Source organism: Trypanosoma brucei, chromosome 1 (assembly GCF_000210295.1).
Source record: "Trypanosoma brucei gambiense DAL972 chromosome 1, complete sequence".
In the NCBI taxonomy this organism is placed as follows: domain Eukaryota; phylum Euglenozoa; class Kinetoplastea; order Trypanosomatida; family Trypanosomatidae; genus Trypanosoma; species Trypanosoma brucei.
The window spans coordinates 41149-56477 of NC_026734.1; the positions used below are offsets into that span (position 1 = coordinate 41149).

At 48.5% G+C, this 15329-nt stretch overlaps 7 protein-coding genes across 7 annotated transcripts; 1 reads left to right on the forward strand and 6 right to left on the reverse strand.

Annotated features, from left to right (window-relative positions):
• Positions 1 to 59: 59 nt before the first annotated feature.
• Positions 60 to 4337, reverse strand: TbgDal_I190 (hypothetical protein, conserved; the record flags this gene model as incomplete). The annotated part of the gene is made up of 1 exon (XM_011772963.1): positions 60 to 4337. The coding sequence occupies one exon, from the start codon at positions 4335 to 4337 to the stop codon at positions 60 to 62; it is 4278 nt and encodes a 1425-aa protein (XP_011771265.1).
• A 365-nt stretch (positions 4338 to 4702) lies between these two features.
• Positions 4703 to 4828, forward strand: TbgDal_I200 (hypothetical protein, unlikely; the record flags this gene model as incomplete). The annotated part of the gene is made up of 1 exon (XM_011772964.1): positions 4703 to 4828. The coding sequence occupies one exon, from the start codon at positions 4703 to 4705 to the stop codon at positions 4826 to 4828; it is 126 nt and encodes a 41-aa protein (XP_011771266.1).
• A 229-nt stretch (positions 4829 to 5057) lies between these two features.
• On the reverse strand, positions 5058 to 7343 carry TbgDal_I210 (hypothetical protein, conserved; the record flags this gene model as incomplete). The annotated part of the gene is made up of 1 exon (XM_011772965.1): positions 5058 to 7343. The coding sequence occupies one exon, from the start codon at positions 7341 to 7343 to the stop codon at positions 5058 to 5060; it is 2286 nt and encodes a 761-aa protein (XP_011771267.1).
• A 48-nt stretch (positions 7344 to 7391) lies between these two features.
• On the reverse strand, positions 7392 to 7664 carry TbgDal_I215 (hypothetical protein, unlikely; the record flags this gene model as incomplete). The annotated part of the gene is made up of 1 exon (XM_011772966.1): positions 7392 to 7664. One exon carries the CDS (start codon positions 7662 to 7664, stop codon positions 7392 to 7394), a length of 273 nt encoding a protein of 90 aa, XP_011771268.1.
• A 205-nt stretch (positions 7665 to 7869) lies between these two features.
• Positions 7870 to 9012, reverse strand: TbgDal_I220 (hypothetical protein, conserved; the record flags this gene model as incomplete). The annotated part of the gene is made up of 1 exon (XM_011772967.1): positions 7870 to 9012. One exon carries the CDS (start codon positions 9010 to 9012, stop codon positions 7870 to 7872), a length of 1143 nt encoding a protein of 380 aa, XP_011771269.1.
• A 382-nt stretch (positions 9013 to 9394) lies between these two features.
• Positions 9395 to 11800, reverse strand: TbgDal_I230 (hypothetical protein, conserved; the record flags this gene model as incomplete). The annotated part of the gene is made up of 1 exon (XM_011772968.1): positions 9395 to 11800. The coding sequence occupies one exon, from the start codon at positions 11798 to 11800 to the stop codon at positions 9395 to 9397; it is 2406 nt and encodes an 801-aa protein (XP_011771270.1).
• Positions 11801 to 13290: 1490 nt separating this feature from the next.
• On the reverse strand, positions 13291 to 14571 carry TbgDal_I240 (hypothetical protein, conserved; the record flags this gene model as incomplete). The annotated part of the gene is made up of 1 exon (XM_011772969.1): positions 13291 to 14571. One exon carries the CDS (start codon positions 14569 to 14571, stop codon positions 13291 to 13293), a length of 1281 nt encoding a protein of 426 aa, XP_011771271.1.
• Between the last annotated feature and the right edge of the window lie 758 nt (positions 14572 to 15329).

The window sequence follows — 15329 nt, forward strand, 5'->3', positions numbered from 1 at the left end:
CCCCAATAAATTCCAGCATTTCCTACGGGGCCAAGGAGGGAAGAATACTAAACAGCGCTCTACCGTATCATTGGTAAGAAGCGCTGATCTCGCCGCAGGTCGTGGCAGAGATAACTGTACTTGTATTTGATCTTTTTCTTCGCCACACCTGCAGGTTGTGGGGTTGGAAGGGCAATAGCAACGGCACCGTCCGCCTCATCCGTAACGGTATCTGCAGACGCCTTCTCTGGAACAACCCACGTAAATTCTTTTAAGTCCACAAGTGGAACGGGTGGGAACTCTAAATTGCGGTTAATGCAAAGCAATTGAACAGCAAACATTGCCCAATATGCAAATGCACTAGCCACATGTGACTCAGGTAAGAGAGTGAGGTGATGGAGTTCAGGCCGAAGAACGTCCCAACAAAGTTGATATAATAAAGGAAGAGGAATCTGTGCGTCCTCGAAATTTTGCAGCATTGTCTCCATCGTTACGGAGCATCTCTGTGTGACGCGTTCAACAAACCATTGGGACGACAGTCTCTCCGAGCAGTTGGCAAGCAGAGTGCTCACCGTACCTAAAAGGCAACAGTGATTAGGCTTTCCATGCAATCTATAATGGTGAATATAAGCAATCACTTCATCAGGTCGGATACCGTCAAACGCGTGTGCGATCTCCTTACGGCAATGCTGTCGTCGAACATCTCGCTCCTCCTTTGCCATTACACGACGACTTTTTAGGCTGCTGATTCCGGAGAGTCGACATGCGACGGCAACCCGGCACACTAAGTTGGGGTTTCCCGCATAGACTCGTTGCAACATTTCAACAAAATCCTTCTCATGTACTACTGATGAAAAGGGCTGGTCGCGAAACAACAACCACCTAGCGTCAGATAACCCGGCATAGGCGAGTTGCCGTGTGACAACATTGAGGGGAACACCACTTTCTGTCCTCTCTGGATACTCGATGGATCTATAGAGGCGGCGAAAGAATCGCATCAGCACCTCAAAGGGTCGATGAGACGACATGAGCTCAGTCACTGCAATGCAGCGATTCAAAAATGATAGCGCAACTTCTTCGCCACAAATCGACACTGGATCCAACACAGCTTTTACCACATTGTCGCTTCTCAGAACCTGTGAACCCTCCAAATTCGAAATAACCGCGTCAACATATCGTTTTACATCACCCTCTAACGGGGACAAGTCACAGCACCTTGTTAATATTGGTACCACATCCATTTCTGTAAAGTGACCACCAAATACGTGCTCAACTTCAGCAGCAAATGCGGACGCGGCGTCACATAAAGTGCGAACAAGGAAAGCTATCAATGATGTACGGCGCCTGTCCAGAATCGCGATACGCACAACACAGCTGTTTTCGGCAACCCTCTTCAGTTCCTTGTATACATTGTCGGGCGTTAACTCCATGTCATCTAATTCCCCCCTTTCCACAAGGCGAAAACTCAACTCACCCATATCTTTTTCCTTCAACCCACACTCTTCCGCAAGGGCAGAGCGCATGTCCTCCAATGCACAGCCTGGACGAAGTACCAATGCCCGCATTACCTGTTGTGTCCCCCATGTGAAGAGACATTGCAAGGGAAGACCACTCGTACAAGGGTGACCCCTTACCGCAGTAACGTTAATACAGCTGCGTTTCTTCCTTATTGCCTCCCCCACCATTGCAGTAACGCCACTGGGGTTGCATAACGGAACACCATTACTATCATAAATAATTATGTTGTCCATATCAGTTAAATGAAGGGCGTTCAGGCATTCGTTCCGGAATGACTCAAACACCTTTGGTGACGCTTTCTTCCACGTTAAAAAAAAGCGAACAGGAGCCTTCTTTTCCAATGAACACGCGACCTCAACCACTACCTCGTTAGGAAGCTCCTCCTCAACATTGGAGCAATTTTTCTTCCCGCTGATACATTCCGTTGCGTTTTTTGAAGTCAACGGTGATTCATCGGCTCCCTTACCATTTTTTGCCGTCACTGCATCCCCATCCCCGCCCTTAAACCCAGTAGGGAGAACTTTCGCATTATTCCACGGACGCGAAGCAGCATTTCCCTCCCCAACCAAAACATCCTTCGTAAAAAGCGGTTCCAGTAATCTTCCTGATCCTATTTCACTGTCCCGTAAAACAGGGGATTTCTTCATAGCGAAGGCATTCGCATCCCGGTCTTTTAGAAATACACTCACGGCCAATGATAAATTTGGCTTCTCCACAATTTCTGCCTTGGCTGGTTCAGGGACTGCCACTGGTTTCACAGTTTCTGCCTTGGCTGGTTCAGGGACTGCCACTGGTTTCACAGCTTCTGCCTTGGCTGGTTCAGGGACTGCCACTGGTTTCACAGCTTCTGCCTTGGCTGGTTCAGGGACTGCCACTGGTTTCACAGTTTCTGCCTTGGCTGGTTCAGGGACTGCCACTGGTTTCACAGCTTCTGCCTTGGCTGGTTCAGGGACTGCCACTGGTTTCACAGCTTCTGCCTTGGCTGGTTCAGGGACTGCCACTGGTTTCACAGCTTCTGCCTTGGCTGGTTCAGGGACTGCAACTGGTTTCACAGTTTCTGCCTTGGCTGGTTCAGGGACTGCCACTGGTTTCACAGTTTCTGCCTTGGCTGGTTCAGGGACTGCCACTGGTTTCACAGTTTCTGCCTTGGCTGGTTCAGGGACTGCCACTGGTTTCACAGTTTCTGCCTTGGCTGGTTCAGGGACTGCCACTGGTTTCACAGTTTCTGCCTTGGCTGGTTCAGGGACTGCCACTGGTTTCACAGTTTCTGCCTTGGCTGGTTCAGGGACTGCCACTGGTTTCACAGTTTCTGCCTTGGCTGGTTCAGGGACTGCCACTGGTTTCACAGTTTCTGCCTTGGCTGGTTCAGGGACTGCCACTGGTTTCACAGTTTCTGCCTTGGCTGGTTCAGGGACTGCCACTGGTTTCACAGTTTCTGCCTTGGCTGGTTCAGGGACTGCCACTGGTTTCACAGTTTCTGCCTTGGCTGGTTCAGGGACTGCCACTGGTTTCACAGTTTCTGCCTTGGCTGGTTCAGGGACTGCAACTGGTTTCACAGCTTCTGCCTTGGCTGGTTCAGGGACTGCCACTGGTTTCACAGTTTCTGCCTTGGCTGGTTCAGGGACTGCAACTGGTTTCACAGCTTCTGCCTTGGCTGGTTCAGGGACTGCCACTGGTTTCACAGTTTCTGCCTTGGCTGGTTCAGGGACTGCAACTGGTTTCACAGCTTCTGCCTTGGCTGGTTCAGGGACTGCCACTGGTTTCACAGTTTCTGCCTTGGCTGGTTCAGGGACTGCAACTGGTTTCACAGCTTCTGCCTTGGCTGGTTCAGGGACTGCCACTGGTTTCACAGTCTCTGCCTTGGCTGGTTCAGGGACTGCCACTGGTTTCACAGTCTCTGCCTTGGCTGGTTCAGGGACTGACACTGGTTTCACAGTTTCTGCCTTGGCTGGTTCAGGGACTGCCACTGGTTTCACAGTCTCTGCCTTGGCTGGTTCAGGGACTGCCACTGGTTTCACAGTTTCTGCCTTGGCTGGTTCAGGGACTGCCACTGGTTTCACAGTCTCTGCCTTGGCTGGTTCAGGGGGCAAATTCTGGTCCATATTTTTTGAACGCGCGTTAACGACCGCACAAGTGGGAAGTTGATCGTTACCGTTCTTTGTGGATATGGGAACTTTGTCTTTATCTTCCTTCTTGTCAACTTCAGCTAGAGTCGCTCCTACCACCTTGGCTCCGGCGTCGCCTCTGCCAATATTATATGTAAGATGGCAAACGCTTCGTTGCGCCATACACGATCTTATAAGTAGAGCAGCTGCCTCTTCGCTGCATATCTCAGTCAACGCCTTACCGTTGCCTTCAGTGGAGAACAAGGTTAGTTGCTGTCCTGGTAACAAAACTTGCTGAATAGCGCCACGGACCGCTACCAAGAGAGCCTTCCAGATCTCGCGACGAGGGGGAATAAAACGCTTCGTAGTTGGGACCCCTCCATCCGAGTGTTGAATGGATAACAGTACGAGCGGGTCATCCACCAGCATTGAGCTTCCCACGCCGCTATCACAATGATCTATAACCGCCGTGAACACAAAACAAGGGCAACTATGCACTGAAAAGAATGCCACCACATCATCATCGCTGAGCAGCTTGCGGGGCGCTTCATCCTGACCATGAGCAGCGGTAAGCTCGAAGGTACCATGTTGCAGGCGAAGGTCGTAACTTTTAAGTAAGTTAACCATCTCGAGTATAGTACTTGGAGCTTCCTCTATACTAAATGAGCGGAGGGTACATTCATTAGGCCCCCTGTATACCTCTAACCTACACAAAAAATTGCTGCGCATCGCCATGATGATAACTTTCCCCGAGCAGACAAATGAAAGGTAGAGTCACCCTGCGACTTCTGCAAAGAAGCTTGAAGGAAGAAGGGAGAAAATTTTCTGCAAGTGGTGAATAAACCGCTGCACGACTAAGCTTCACCCCTAGTTTCTCCACACAAACAAAAAGTATTCTGCATTGTTAATAAAATAATCCACAGAATGAGATGGCACAACTTGAGGGAGGTGTGGGTTTCACAGGCATATGTGAATGAACGCAAAAAAAAAAATAATTAAAAAACTGTATTTATGTTGTGCCCGAAACGAGTGAAATCATCAACAAAACCATCCCACAAGAAAGGAAGGGAGTACAAGTGTATCTTTCATTTTCATTACGCATGCATGTATCAGAGCCTGGGGAACCTGCAGAGACAAGTTCGGTCCCCTCCCACAAAGAAACATGTGAACGCTACCGACGCAGGATTTCCAGCTGCGGGCCGTCATCTTCATCGAATCAGCAATGAGGCGACCGCAGCATCACCGGCATCCAAGCTTTGTGCCACGGGGACCAAAAAAGGAAAAAAAATCGTTGTGACGAAAGTTCACGACATAAGGAGATATACGGGCTCAAACGATTTATTCGATAGAACAGAACTGTGACAAAGAGTGAAATCACCCAAAACTCCCTTTACCACAGAGCTCGCACGTAGCGGAGGTAGAACAGGTACATTTCACAATATCTCACTTTCCCCACTACTGTCCAATACGATCTTCAGCGACACCGCCGGCTTGCGTTTCATAACTTCGCTTGAGCCCAGCAAGAAACTCTTGCTGGTTTTCAATGTTGCGGCACAGCCACTCATAAAGGTTGTCTATGTCGGCATGTGCCCTTCTATGGTCCCCACCCTCATCCACCAGAAGTATGTTTCCTAAGGAATCAACAATATGATCTTGCGTTGCAATAAAGTTCGCAAGAGCCCTTTTAGCCACCTGCTGTTTCAGCTCAAACCGACGCACTTGTGCCCGCAACGATTTGTTTTCCTGCGAGACACGCAGGTACTCTTGCCTTTCGCGCACAAGGCTCTCCATTCGCTCCTGCAGTCCTTGCACCGTACAGTGCGCCTCATGTAAGTTTGCCTCCATCTCGCACAACCGCGTCGCCTCAGCAGATGTGACCGCTGCTGCCTTCTTCGCAGACTTCAGCTGCCGCTCCAACGTCGCTGTGCGCTTCTCACACTCCTCCTGCAAAACGGTGAGTCGCTCAAGCCGCTGCTGGTATTCATGGGTCTCATTCTCCCTCTCCGCAAGGCGCGCTTCTGCATCTTGACGTTTTTTTCGCTCCTCCTCCACTTGCAATCGCAAAGCCTTAAGGTCATAACTGTCTTGTTGATGCTGACGTTGAAGGTGGCGAAGGCCGTCTAGGAAGGTTGCTGAACCGCGTCTCTCGTTAGCAGTCAACTGGCTCACGATTCGTTGCCCTTTGACAAGGGAAGTCACAGCATGGGGAAGAAGGTGGGAAGCGGGATAGCACTGTTCCATCTGCTTAACAACTACCTCCATGTGTGGCGGTAAACAAAGTGTATCTGTTTCATACTTATCCGTATCGGTGTCGCCATCTCCATTCAATGAAAGACCATAGGAGCAGTTCGATTCATCAGTGGCGGCTGTGATCATTGTGGATGAGGCATGAGGTTGTTCGGACGTTGGATTCAATAACGAACAAAGGTAAGAGACGAACGAACCGAGAACGTTACAACGTTCCATTTGTTCGTTAGAAGTTGGTCCACAAAGTGCAGCAGCCAAGCCCCTGGAACCACCAAACAGAAGTTCCTTCACCCTGAATTGTGTCAACTTCCCCGATCCGCTGCAGAAGCCCCAAACACTGGTGTCCAGGTACTGTCCTCCACAGCATAACTCACTCAGGTCACCGCACGGAAACTGGAGAGACCCACGCAGCAGCAACTCGGTTGTATCCCATACATTTGCCTGCTGATCTGCACCATAGCTCCAAACCAAACGGCCAAGGGACATAACTAAAAGGCTGCGGACTGCGGTAGCACCGTGTGCGTGCCACACGCGGTGTGGCGCCCCTCTCGAACCCTTACTTTCATCAACATTGCATTTTGTATGCGAAATACATGGACTGTTGTCGTTACTAATGACATTCCCTAATGGTTGAAGGAAAAAAACTATCACAAACCCCTTTGACGTTCCGATCCATAACTGATAACCTCCAAGCAATATGGAACAACATGGTTCCCCATACTCTGACGCCAAGTATGCGGGCATGCCAAAAGTATGTGTCTCATCAACATTCGCGCGCAAATTCCACACATCCACATCACCTCGTTGAGTAACAGTAACAACTCGGTCACCGACTTCATCCACCATGAGGCCACACACGCGCCCCTGCACTCGAAATAAGCCAACCACGTCCACGTCTGAGTCCCGCTGCGGCAGGTCGGCAGCGCAACTGTCGGAAACCCAGCACAAAAGCATTACCTCACTGAAAGTCCCATCAAATGATGACACCAACACGCCACCGCCATAACCGCTGTTACAAAGACTTGTTGTTTCAAGAAGGTCCTCATTCCCATCGTCACAATCTTTCGCTGATGCCCCATCCGTGCAAGGGGCTGCAGCAAGTGCCGTTAACTCTACACCCAACTGGACCCGGCGAATGTCGCCTTCAAAACTATCCGCAACACCAAAAGCAATACATCCACCCGCCGTCGCAATACATACAAAAAAACGTTCGTCATCGCGCACAGTTGTGAAAACAACGGACAACACACGGTCATTTTCTTCACTACAATCGAAATAAGGCTGATCCAATTCATCTGAGCCTTTTGGCGCAGGTGATGAATGCCCGGGGGCTGAGTTCGGGCAAACCACTACCCTCGGAAAGCGGAACACGCGGGTACTTGTTGAATCCACCGTCCAAACAGCCCCTTGAGGATCACGGTAAACGGAAGAAAATGGCGACTCGCACTTCAGGGGAAGTTCCCCCTCTATTGTACACTCCGGTGGGGCGAACATATTTGCTGCCGCTAAACGAAGTCGTGGAAAATACGGGGGGGGGGAATATCACCCGCTTATCTCTCTTTCCTTCTCTTCAAACCGCACGACCGTAAAGAACAGGGCGGTAAATGCCAAGTATAAGAGGTAGAGAATGGCAGGAAACGAGAAAAAAAAAGAGAAAGAAATGTATAAGGGTCGATGCATCACTTGAAACAGAAAAGTCAAATTGTGCAGACAAAAAAAGGTGTGACGGCTAAGCCGAAGAAGCACGGAAGGATTAGGAAAGGAAAATAATAACGGTGACAATATAGCAATAATACACAAGAAAACATGTGACATCACTGCAAGGGGTATCCAACGTTTCAAAAATGTTCGACATGTACATAAAAACACCAGGGCGCATGCCTGCAAAGATGAGTGTAGTTCAGCGAATTCGCACGACCCCTTTTTTCACATACAGCGCGGCGCGTAAAAAGGTACGCAAACAACAACAACAGCAACAGCAACAATGGAGGAGGCCAAAAAAGAAAACACACCTTCTAAATCAAAGGTGAAGCATCTTCACGGCCGAATGCGGCGATGCCATGCGCAGGTTGACGCCGTGCTCCATGTTTGTTGCCACGCTATTGTACATGAGTGACAGAAACTCATCCCACTGCAGTGTCATGGTGTCATCCAGCCCCAGCACATCACACATATTCTTAATTACAGTTGAAGGTGCGTGTTCGTTGTTAAGACGTGTGCACATAGCGGGGAGGTCCCGCACCTCCACAAAGCCATCTAGTTCAGCGGTTGGTTCCATATTAAATTCGAGGAACAACCGCCTAAGTTTTTTCACAGCCTCTTCGTTATACACGCTACCATCTAACTTAAGTGTGATGATGAAAGCCTCCCACGAAATATTATCTTGTGGTAGACGAGAACTTAGTTCATCGTAGAAAGCCTTTGTGTATTTGGACGCATCATACGCCTCCCCAAGTATGCGGCACCGCTCGCGGTGACCTTCAACAAGAGCGGAAGCTGGAACCGTGCCATTCTCCTGCATGTCATTAAAGAAACGTTTCATCGCACGCAAGTGAATCGCCTCTGGATGGCTGCTTTGCTTCGGTGGTCTTCCCATAGCCTGATACACAAGGACGCAATTACAGCGTGACTGCCGGAATATCTCCTCCGCTACATTTGGTGGGATCTTGGTGTGAAGAACTCCCACCTCTTTAATGTTACTGTTACATAGTGTCAGCTCATAGAGAAAGTTACCACCTGTCCATGATATAAACTCGTTGAAGCTAAGCTCAAGGCGCTCTAATGATGGATGAAACGCTGCCATTCTCGAAATGAAGTACACCGCATTGTTAGTGAGATAATTATTTGCGCAATTAAATGACTTGAGGGCGGGCAAACGCTTGCACAGTTCAACTACAGGCCGCACACCTTTGGGTCCAATGTATGACTGCGAAAAATCTAAGTGCGTTGTTACGTTCCACTCACCAACACATGAAGAAAACAAGTTGGCAACAGAGTTTATAGGCTTGCATTGATGACGGAAACATAACTCACGGTACGCCTCAGAGGGAGGTAACACATGAAATTCTGCCTGCAGTTGCTGCACGTTGTATGAGTAGTCAACTTCCTGAAGCGGGTCATTATCAACACGAGCCTCTTGTTTGTTGCTCCGTAGCGAATGCATACGACCTGTCTTCTGTTGCTAGACTGTATCGTGTACACATAAGCGCAATAAACGTACACACACAATTTTATTTTATAAAAAAAGAGAGGAGGGGAAAGCAATTAGAAGGAAATGACAATTAACAGAAAGTAGTGCTCGGCCCATGTAGAGGTATTTATTCGATAGTGAAAACACTCACATCCCCTCACCCTTACTCGACGGAACGTGACATGGCGTGACGTGACGACTAAATTACACGGAAATAAAATACCAGCGAAGTATAAACTGCAGCATAACAATAAAACGGCAACTCGCAACCACTCAAACACTGCGAACACGACTTAATAGGCGGTAACGCCCACACTACTCACACTTTCGCCCCACCGTCAGGGGCGCCGCCACTTCACGCCCTTCGACGGAAAGCGTCTGTTAAGCCATCGTCAATTGGCACTCCCGCTTTGTAAAGGTACACAAGCAACAGGGCTTTCTGCACATCAGACATCGTCGCTGGATTCAAAACCTTCCCTCGCGCCACAAGGGCTGCTGCCAGCGCATCCCTTTGAGCCCCCTGCTGCAACAATGGTAATAAGGAAGCAACCGCGTTGAGGTCGTCGATCCCCGCAGCTTCACTGCAAGCCACTGTCATACGTTGGAGAAGTGTCGCCCGCATCGAGGCCGCGGCATTTAAGGTTAGATTGGTGCAACAGTGAAACAGTCGCACAAACTGCCGTGCCGTGAAGGGAGCAGTATGAGCAAACGCATCGTCGTGGCCAAGAGATCGAACAAATAGTGACAAAAGCAACCGTTCTAACACAACCTTGTCGCCGCGGGCGGAAACTTCTTCCAGGGAGCTGAGCAGCAGCTCCAAGTAGTGAGCACTCACATTCTTACGCTCATTTTTGAGACAGCGAATGAAAAGGTCATAAGCCTCCATCGGCAGCGGATGGGATGACGCTCCTAAAAACTTTGCAATTTCCCGAAGCGGAAACTCCGACGGTCGCTTCTCTGTATATGTGAACAGTTCGGTGACAATTTGTTGAAGTGCGTCGTGCTTCCCTCCGCCTCCAAGCCTAGAAACAGGACCCCCGATAATAGCGGAAGAAGAAGAAACACGGGCCACATGCTGCCAAGTGTCAAATACTGCCGACGCAGGTACAAGCACATTGTCACGATGGAGACATTTCGCGCAGCGTTCCAGTAGCGGTTCTACCAACTTTTGTCTGCTGCCCAAACTCCCGCTGTGGCCATCCGTGGAATTACCTTCACTGGAAACGATGGTAGGAGAGGTTGCAGACTCTGTAACAACCCTTAGGAGAGGGGGCACCCGCAGTAGCTCACAAATGACACGCACAGCGGTGATGCATTCAGAGACAGTAGATGTGACAACAACCCCATTTTGTTCCCAAACCTCAGGGAACTTGGCAATAATGCTGCTACATTCAGTAATTGCTGGGTCCATGGGGTCGATTTTCCCCCTGCATGCCGTAAACACGTCCAGAGCCACTGACAGCAACCCCGCCAAGCGACCACAGCAACGCCGCAGCGGAGCATCGCGCATATTGTAGCACTCAATGATGAGCGAATGAAGAAGCGATAACAGTTCCTCACCGACGTTCCGCACCTGTTGCCGCTCCAACACTACAGCGAGACATATCACCTCCAACAATTGTGCTGGATTATTACCCACGGAGGTCGCGGTGGAACGCTTAGAGCTAACGCAGTCAAGAACGTGACGTCTCAACGACTCTGTAAGGTCGGTTGGCTCAAAAGAGGCAATAACTTCCAATACCTCACGGCATGCTGCACCATCGAGGGGACGACGGATGAGGTGCTTCAACAAATAATAGGTAGTCTCCGTATCTGCGGTGGTGGCTCCTCCTGAATGCGGCGAGCAAGGCGACAACTGCCCACTACCACCCCGCAACATCGCAATTAAAGTTCCCACTGGTAAGTGGTGAACCTGAGAAAGTAATCGAGCCTTCAGCACATGGTATTCCCCCTCAGTGTCCATTAGCGCCGTTGCGGGATATTCCCCTTCACTATCATGGTGTTCACCGCTCTCTCTGTTACTGCTCAAATCCTCATGCAGCAAACACAGCAGCTGTTGTTGTGCTTCGCAAGTGCAACCATGGGTCAACAGCAGACTTTCCAACACCAACGCACGGCTGGGGGCTTTCAGTTTGGGGTACAGTCGCAAAAGACGACGGCACGCAAGTTTCCACAGAACCGCTTGCGCTTCCTCTTGCTGGAGCTTCGCAACGCACCACAACAAACGGGCCACACGATTCTCGTCAAATTGTTGTAAATGCTCTTTTGCACAGTAAAAAAGTAAGTTTGTCATACCCAGTTGTCTCGCGCACTCCGTCATGGCAATAGCTTGCAATGAATACAACACGGCTTGAGGCCTCCAGGAAGCAAACTGCATCCCCGTCAGTCGCTCATCCAAACCCAACAGCAATCCATTTATACACAGCGAAGGCACACTTCCCTCACCCCAGCTGCCGTTGCTACTACGCATGGAGTTCTTCACAACGCGAAAAATGTTCACAACCACTTCATCCACCAGTGGTGCACCCTCTGGAAAATGTTTCAGCTGAGACGATAACCGCTCCACCCACTGCAATGCACACTGGTGAAGTTGTGTGTCTCTTGTCGTGCATGACAATGACACAAGCGAGGAACTAACACCACTCACATAACGAATAGTAAAAGCGTCACAGGAAGGTGCTGCGGTCTCTCCCCCAGTTGTAAGCAGTGATGAAGCACGAGTACACAATAATGTCAATACCTGACGCGAATGAAGCCGCATGTGGGCAGCGAATTGGTGGGAAGCTCTCGCGGGACGGGTCCCACCCGCAATAAAAGTACGTGATTCCTGTTTAGATGCTCACTACTCAACTTTCCTTTTTTCTTCCTTGAGCCAACCCTCAAAATCTTTTCCTAATATAATGAACAAACGAGCCAATAACCATACGTAGCCAGGAATATAAAAATAAAGAGTACCAAAAGCAAAAATAAAATAATAAATATAAAATAAGTAAAGCAGAATGAAGATAAAGTAGAAGAATAAGCTACTGGAAATACATGAAGCAAGCACAACCCCCCCCCCGATATAATGGAAAGGATAGCATGAAGATAAAACGCATGACCCGCTACACCAGGTAAAAGGAAAGGGGAAAATAATAATAATAATAATAATGATGATGACAGTAAAGTTGTGAGAGCTATGGCCTCAAGTGTGTAGTGGATGTCCAGCACCCTGCGGTAAAAACAAAAGAAAAAATTAATGAATAAAAAAGAACGGGAAAAAGAAAGAAAAGGAGAGGGAGGGAGCAGAGATAGCAAAACTGGAGTTGAACGGGATAACAACTAAAACGAAGGAGAAGAGGACACATCATACGGACCAAAAAAAAAAATTTTGCATGCACAAACAATTGCAGCTGCAGAAGGGGTACATACACACACACACACGGAAGATGGAGATGGGAAATGGAAGATGTGTGAATTCATTACTGGACTCTAAATGAGGGAAGGTAAAAAAAAACGGAGAAAAAAAGGACCGGGCAATATGTGGCACACGTGCAGCTAATATTGAAGAAGCAACGATGATGGTGATAGCAGTAATAGTAGGGAGTGTGTGGGAAAGACGAACGCATATATTTATCGTGTTTTCTATATATTTTTTTTTTGGCGTAGGAGAAGGGAGTAATTTTTTTTTTAAAAAGAAGGGAGTAATTTAAAAAAAAAGAAGGGGGGGGGGGTAAAATTGTTGGACCGTCCAGTCAGCCTGTCCGACACTTTTCGCCAGGCATACGGCATAAGCAGTACATGGGAAAGGAGGTAAAACAAATGAGCAAGGAGGGCCACCTTCCCAGTGAGAGGAAAAGGTTTATTTTTCATATATATATATAAAGAAAGAAAAGGCAACACGTTGCTCCATCCCACAATATAAGCACCAACATATGAAAAGGCGAATGAAAAAGTGCACCTTTTCCACCGGAGACTGGGACAAAAAACACAATGAATACCACACGAGTGCCTTATATCGCCACGCCCCCACGCTATCACCACCAAACACAAACTGCCCAAATCCCATCAACCAAACCGTGTACAACCACAGTTCATTGACTCATTCGCTCACTTGAATATATAAATATATGTCACTTCCTCCTATTCAAACCGCTTTTCTTTCCCCCATTTTCCTTTAATGTGAAAAAAAAGTCACTGACCTTGCCGCTGCGGCGTGTTTTCATTCTGAAGCACAACCACACACACACACACATTCCCACGTGTCCGGTCTCAAACCACACGTGTGCACGGCATCATGTCATCGGTGCTTTCCCGATCTTGTGCGTTTAAGTTGCGCACCAGCAGTTGACGGACATGCCGGGGGATTTGAGTGTCCAACATCCAAATATTTGCCGGGTTGCATTTCGCTAACCAAAGTGACGAAAGTTCTACGAGTGATAATCGTGTGAGGTAGCCGAGGGGGTAGCGATATGTTCGATTTGAATAATACACAACGTCCCTATCGCCTGGAAGTTCACCACCCACAACAAATAAACAACCCTGCGCCACTGCAGAAGCGTGGCCACTGCGCGCACTTGGACGTCCCCTTCCGCAACTTAACGTTATATCTATCCACCGACTTGATGCTGCTGGCGGTGCCGCCACTAATGAAGTTGTGTATGACGACGACGAAGACGACTGAGAGGCCGCCGAAGAGGGAATATTGGTATCTATGCACCAAAAGTCGTCAAAGTACACTTCTCCATCTACATCACCACCATAAATGAACACGCGACCCCTAATTACTGCCATCGCAGATGCATAACGCGGACTCGGCCGAGGACCGGAGGATGGCACCACCTCACGCCATGTATTGGACGGAAAGTGGTAAGAAAAAAGAGAATTATTGTACACGGGACTTCCGTTTCGTCGTGCACTGTCGGCATGGTAGCCGCCAAAGACGTAAAGGTAATCGCCCTCCACTTGTGCGCTATGGCCCAGCAATGGTAGGATAGGCTTACCAAACCAACCACTCGAGTGTACGGGGTGCCACTCAAGCGTGGTAAGATCTAAAAACCAGAAGCTATTGCTTATGTTACACGGTTCACCCATAAGTACATACATGCAGTTACGGTAAATGTGCGCAGTGTGAAGTCGCCGGTCCCCAGGTCCATCGGGCGCGGGCGTCGCCTGCTGCTGAATAAGAGACCACGTGAATGTGATTAAGTCAAGCACAAGAACATCAGCAAATCGTGTGGGCATGTATAAATCCTGTCCGCCATACACATACATTTTATCCTCATGCACTACAGCAGAATGACTAATGCGAGGAGCCACGATCTCGCTATTAGCGGTTTCCTTGTATGACCATGTGGATGTCTTCAAATCAAAACAATAAACATCATTGAAAATGATGTGCAGGGCGCCACCGCCAAATAAAATAAGTTGTTCGTCCTTGTAATTTGCAAGAGAGTGGCAGCACCCGTGCAGGGGCATATCGCCGCTGGGTGGCACACTATTCCACATGAATGTTGTGGGTCCCTTACCGCTACTGGTGGTATTGCTCATCATGTATCTGAGTATTATAACTCCACACCCAAACAAATAGCGGTGCAGGAACTCAAAGGAAGAAGGAAACCGGAAACCAGTAACCTCCCTCACGCCTTATACTTTCTGGCTCTGGCCCGCTTCTGCTTCAAAAAGCAACAAAAAAACAAAGAGATGGTCCACTTCCTGCGGTTAAACCAGACAAGTTTTCCCCTTCAACTTTTTTTTTTTAATCTTTAACTACTTTTCTATTATTATTATTTTTTATTTTTTTGCTTGTCTTCTTCTTCCCCTTGTTGAAGGACGCCCAGGTTGGTGTTGCGACGGAACGGAATGTCCAAGCAGCACTCAATGAAGACTTGACGTAAGGGGAAAAAAATGCAAAAAATGGGGTTTTAAAGGGTGAAGTTGTCGTGGAGCGAAAGGTAAAGACAATTGGGCAAAACAAGCAAACTTTTAACAGCACCATCAATAATGGGAAATACCTCAAATCTGAACTTACAACGAAACAAAAAAAAATGGTCAAAGGTCACACTGCTGCGCATTTAAAGGACTCGCCATAAATATAGTAAAGGCAAAGCGAAGGCATTAACAGATGTGGAAGTACTCTCCACCACCGGCACCCGACACACGCAGAGAAACTTTTAAATGTGTAACAAAACTCATTATTTGCACAGAAAGCGTGCCAAACCCTCCAGAGTGATTTCTTGTGTACTAAATGTGATCACCTGCGGCACCGGTTGGAAACGGGGTTGAGCTGGAAAAGGTATGGCACAATAAAT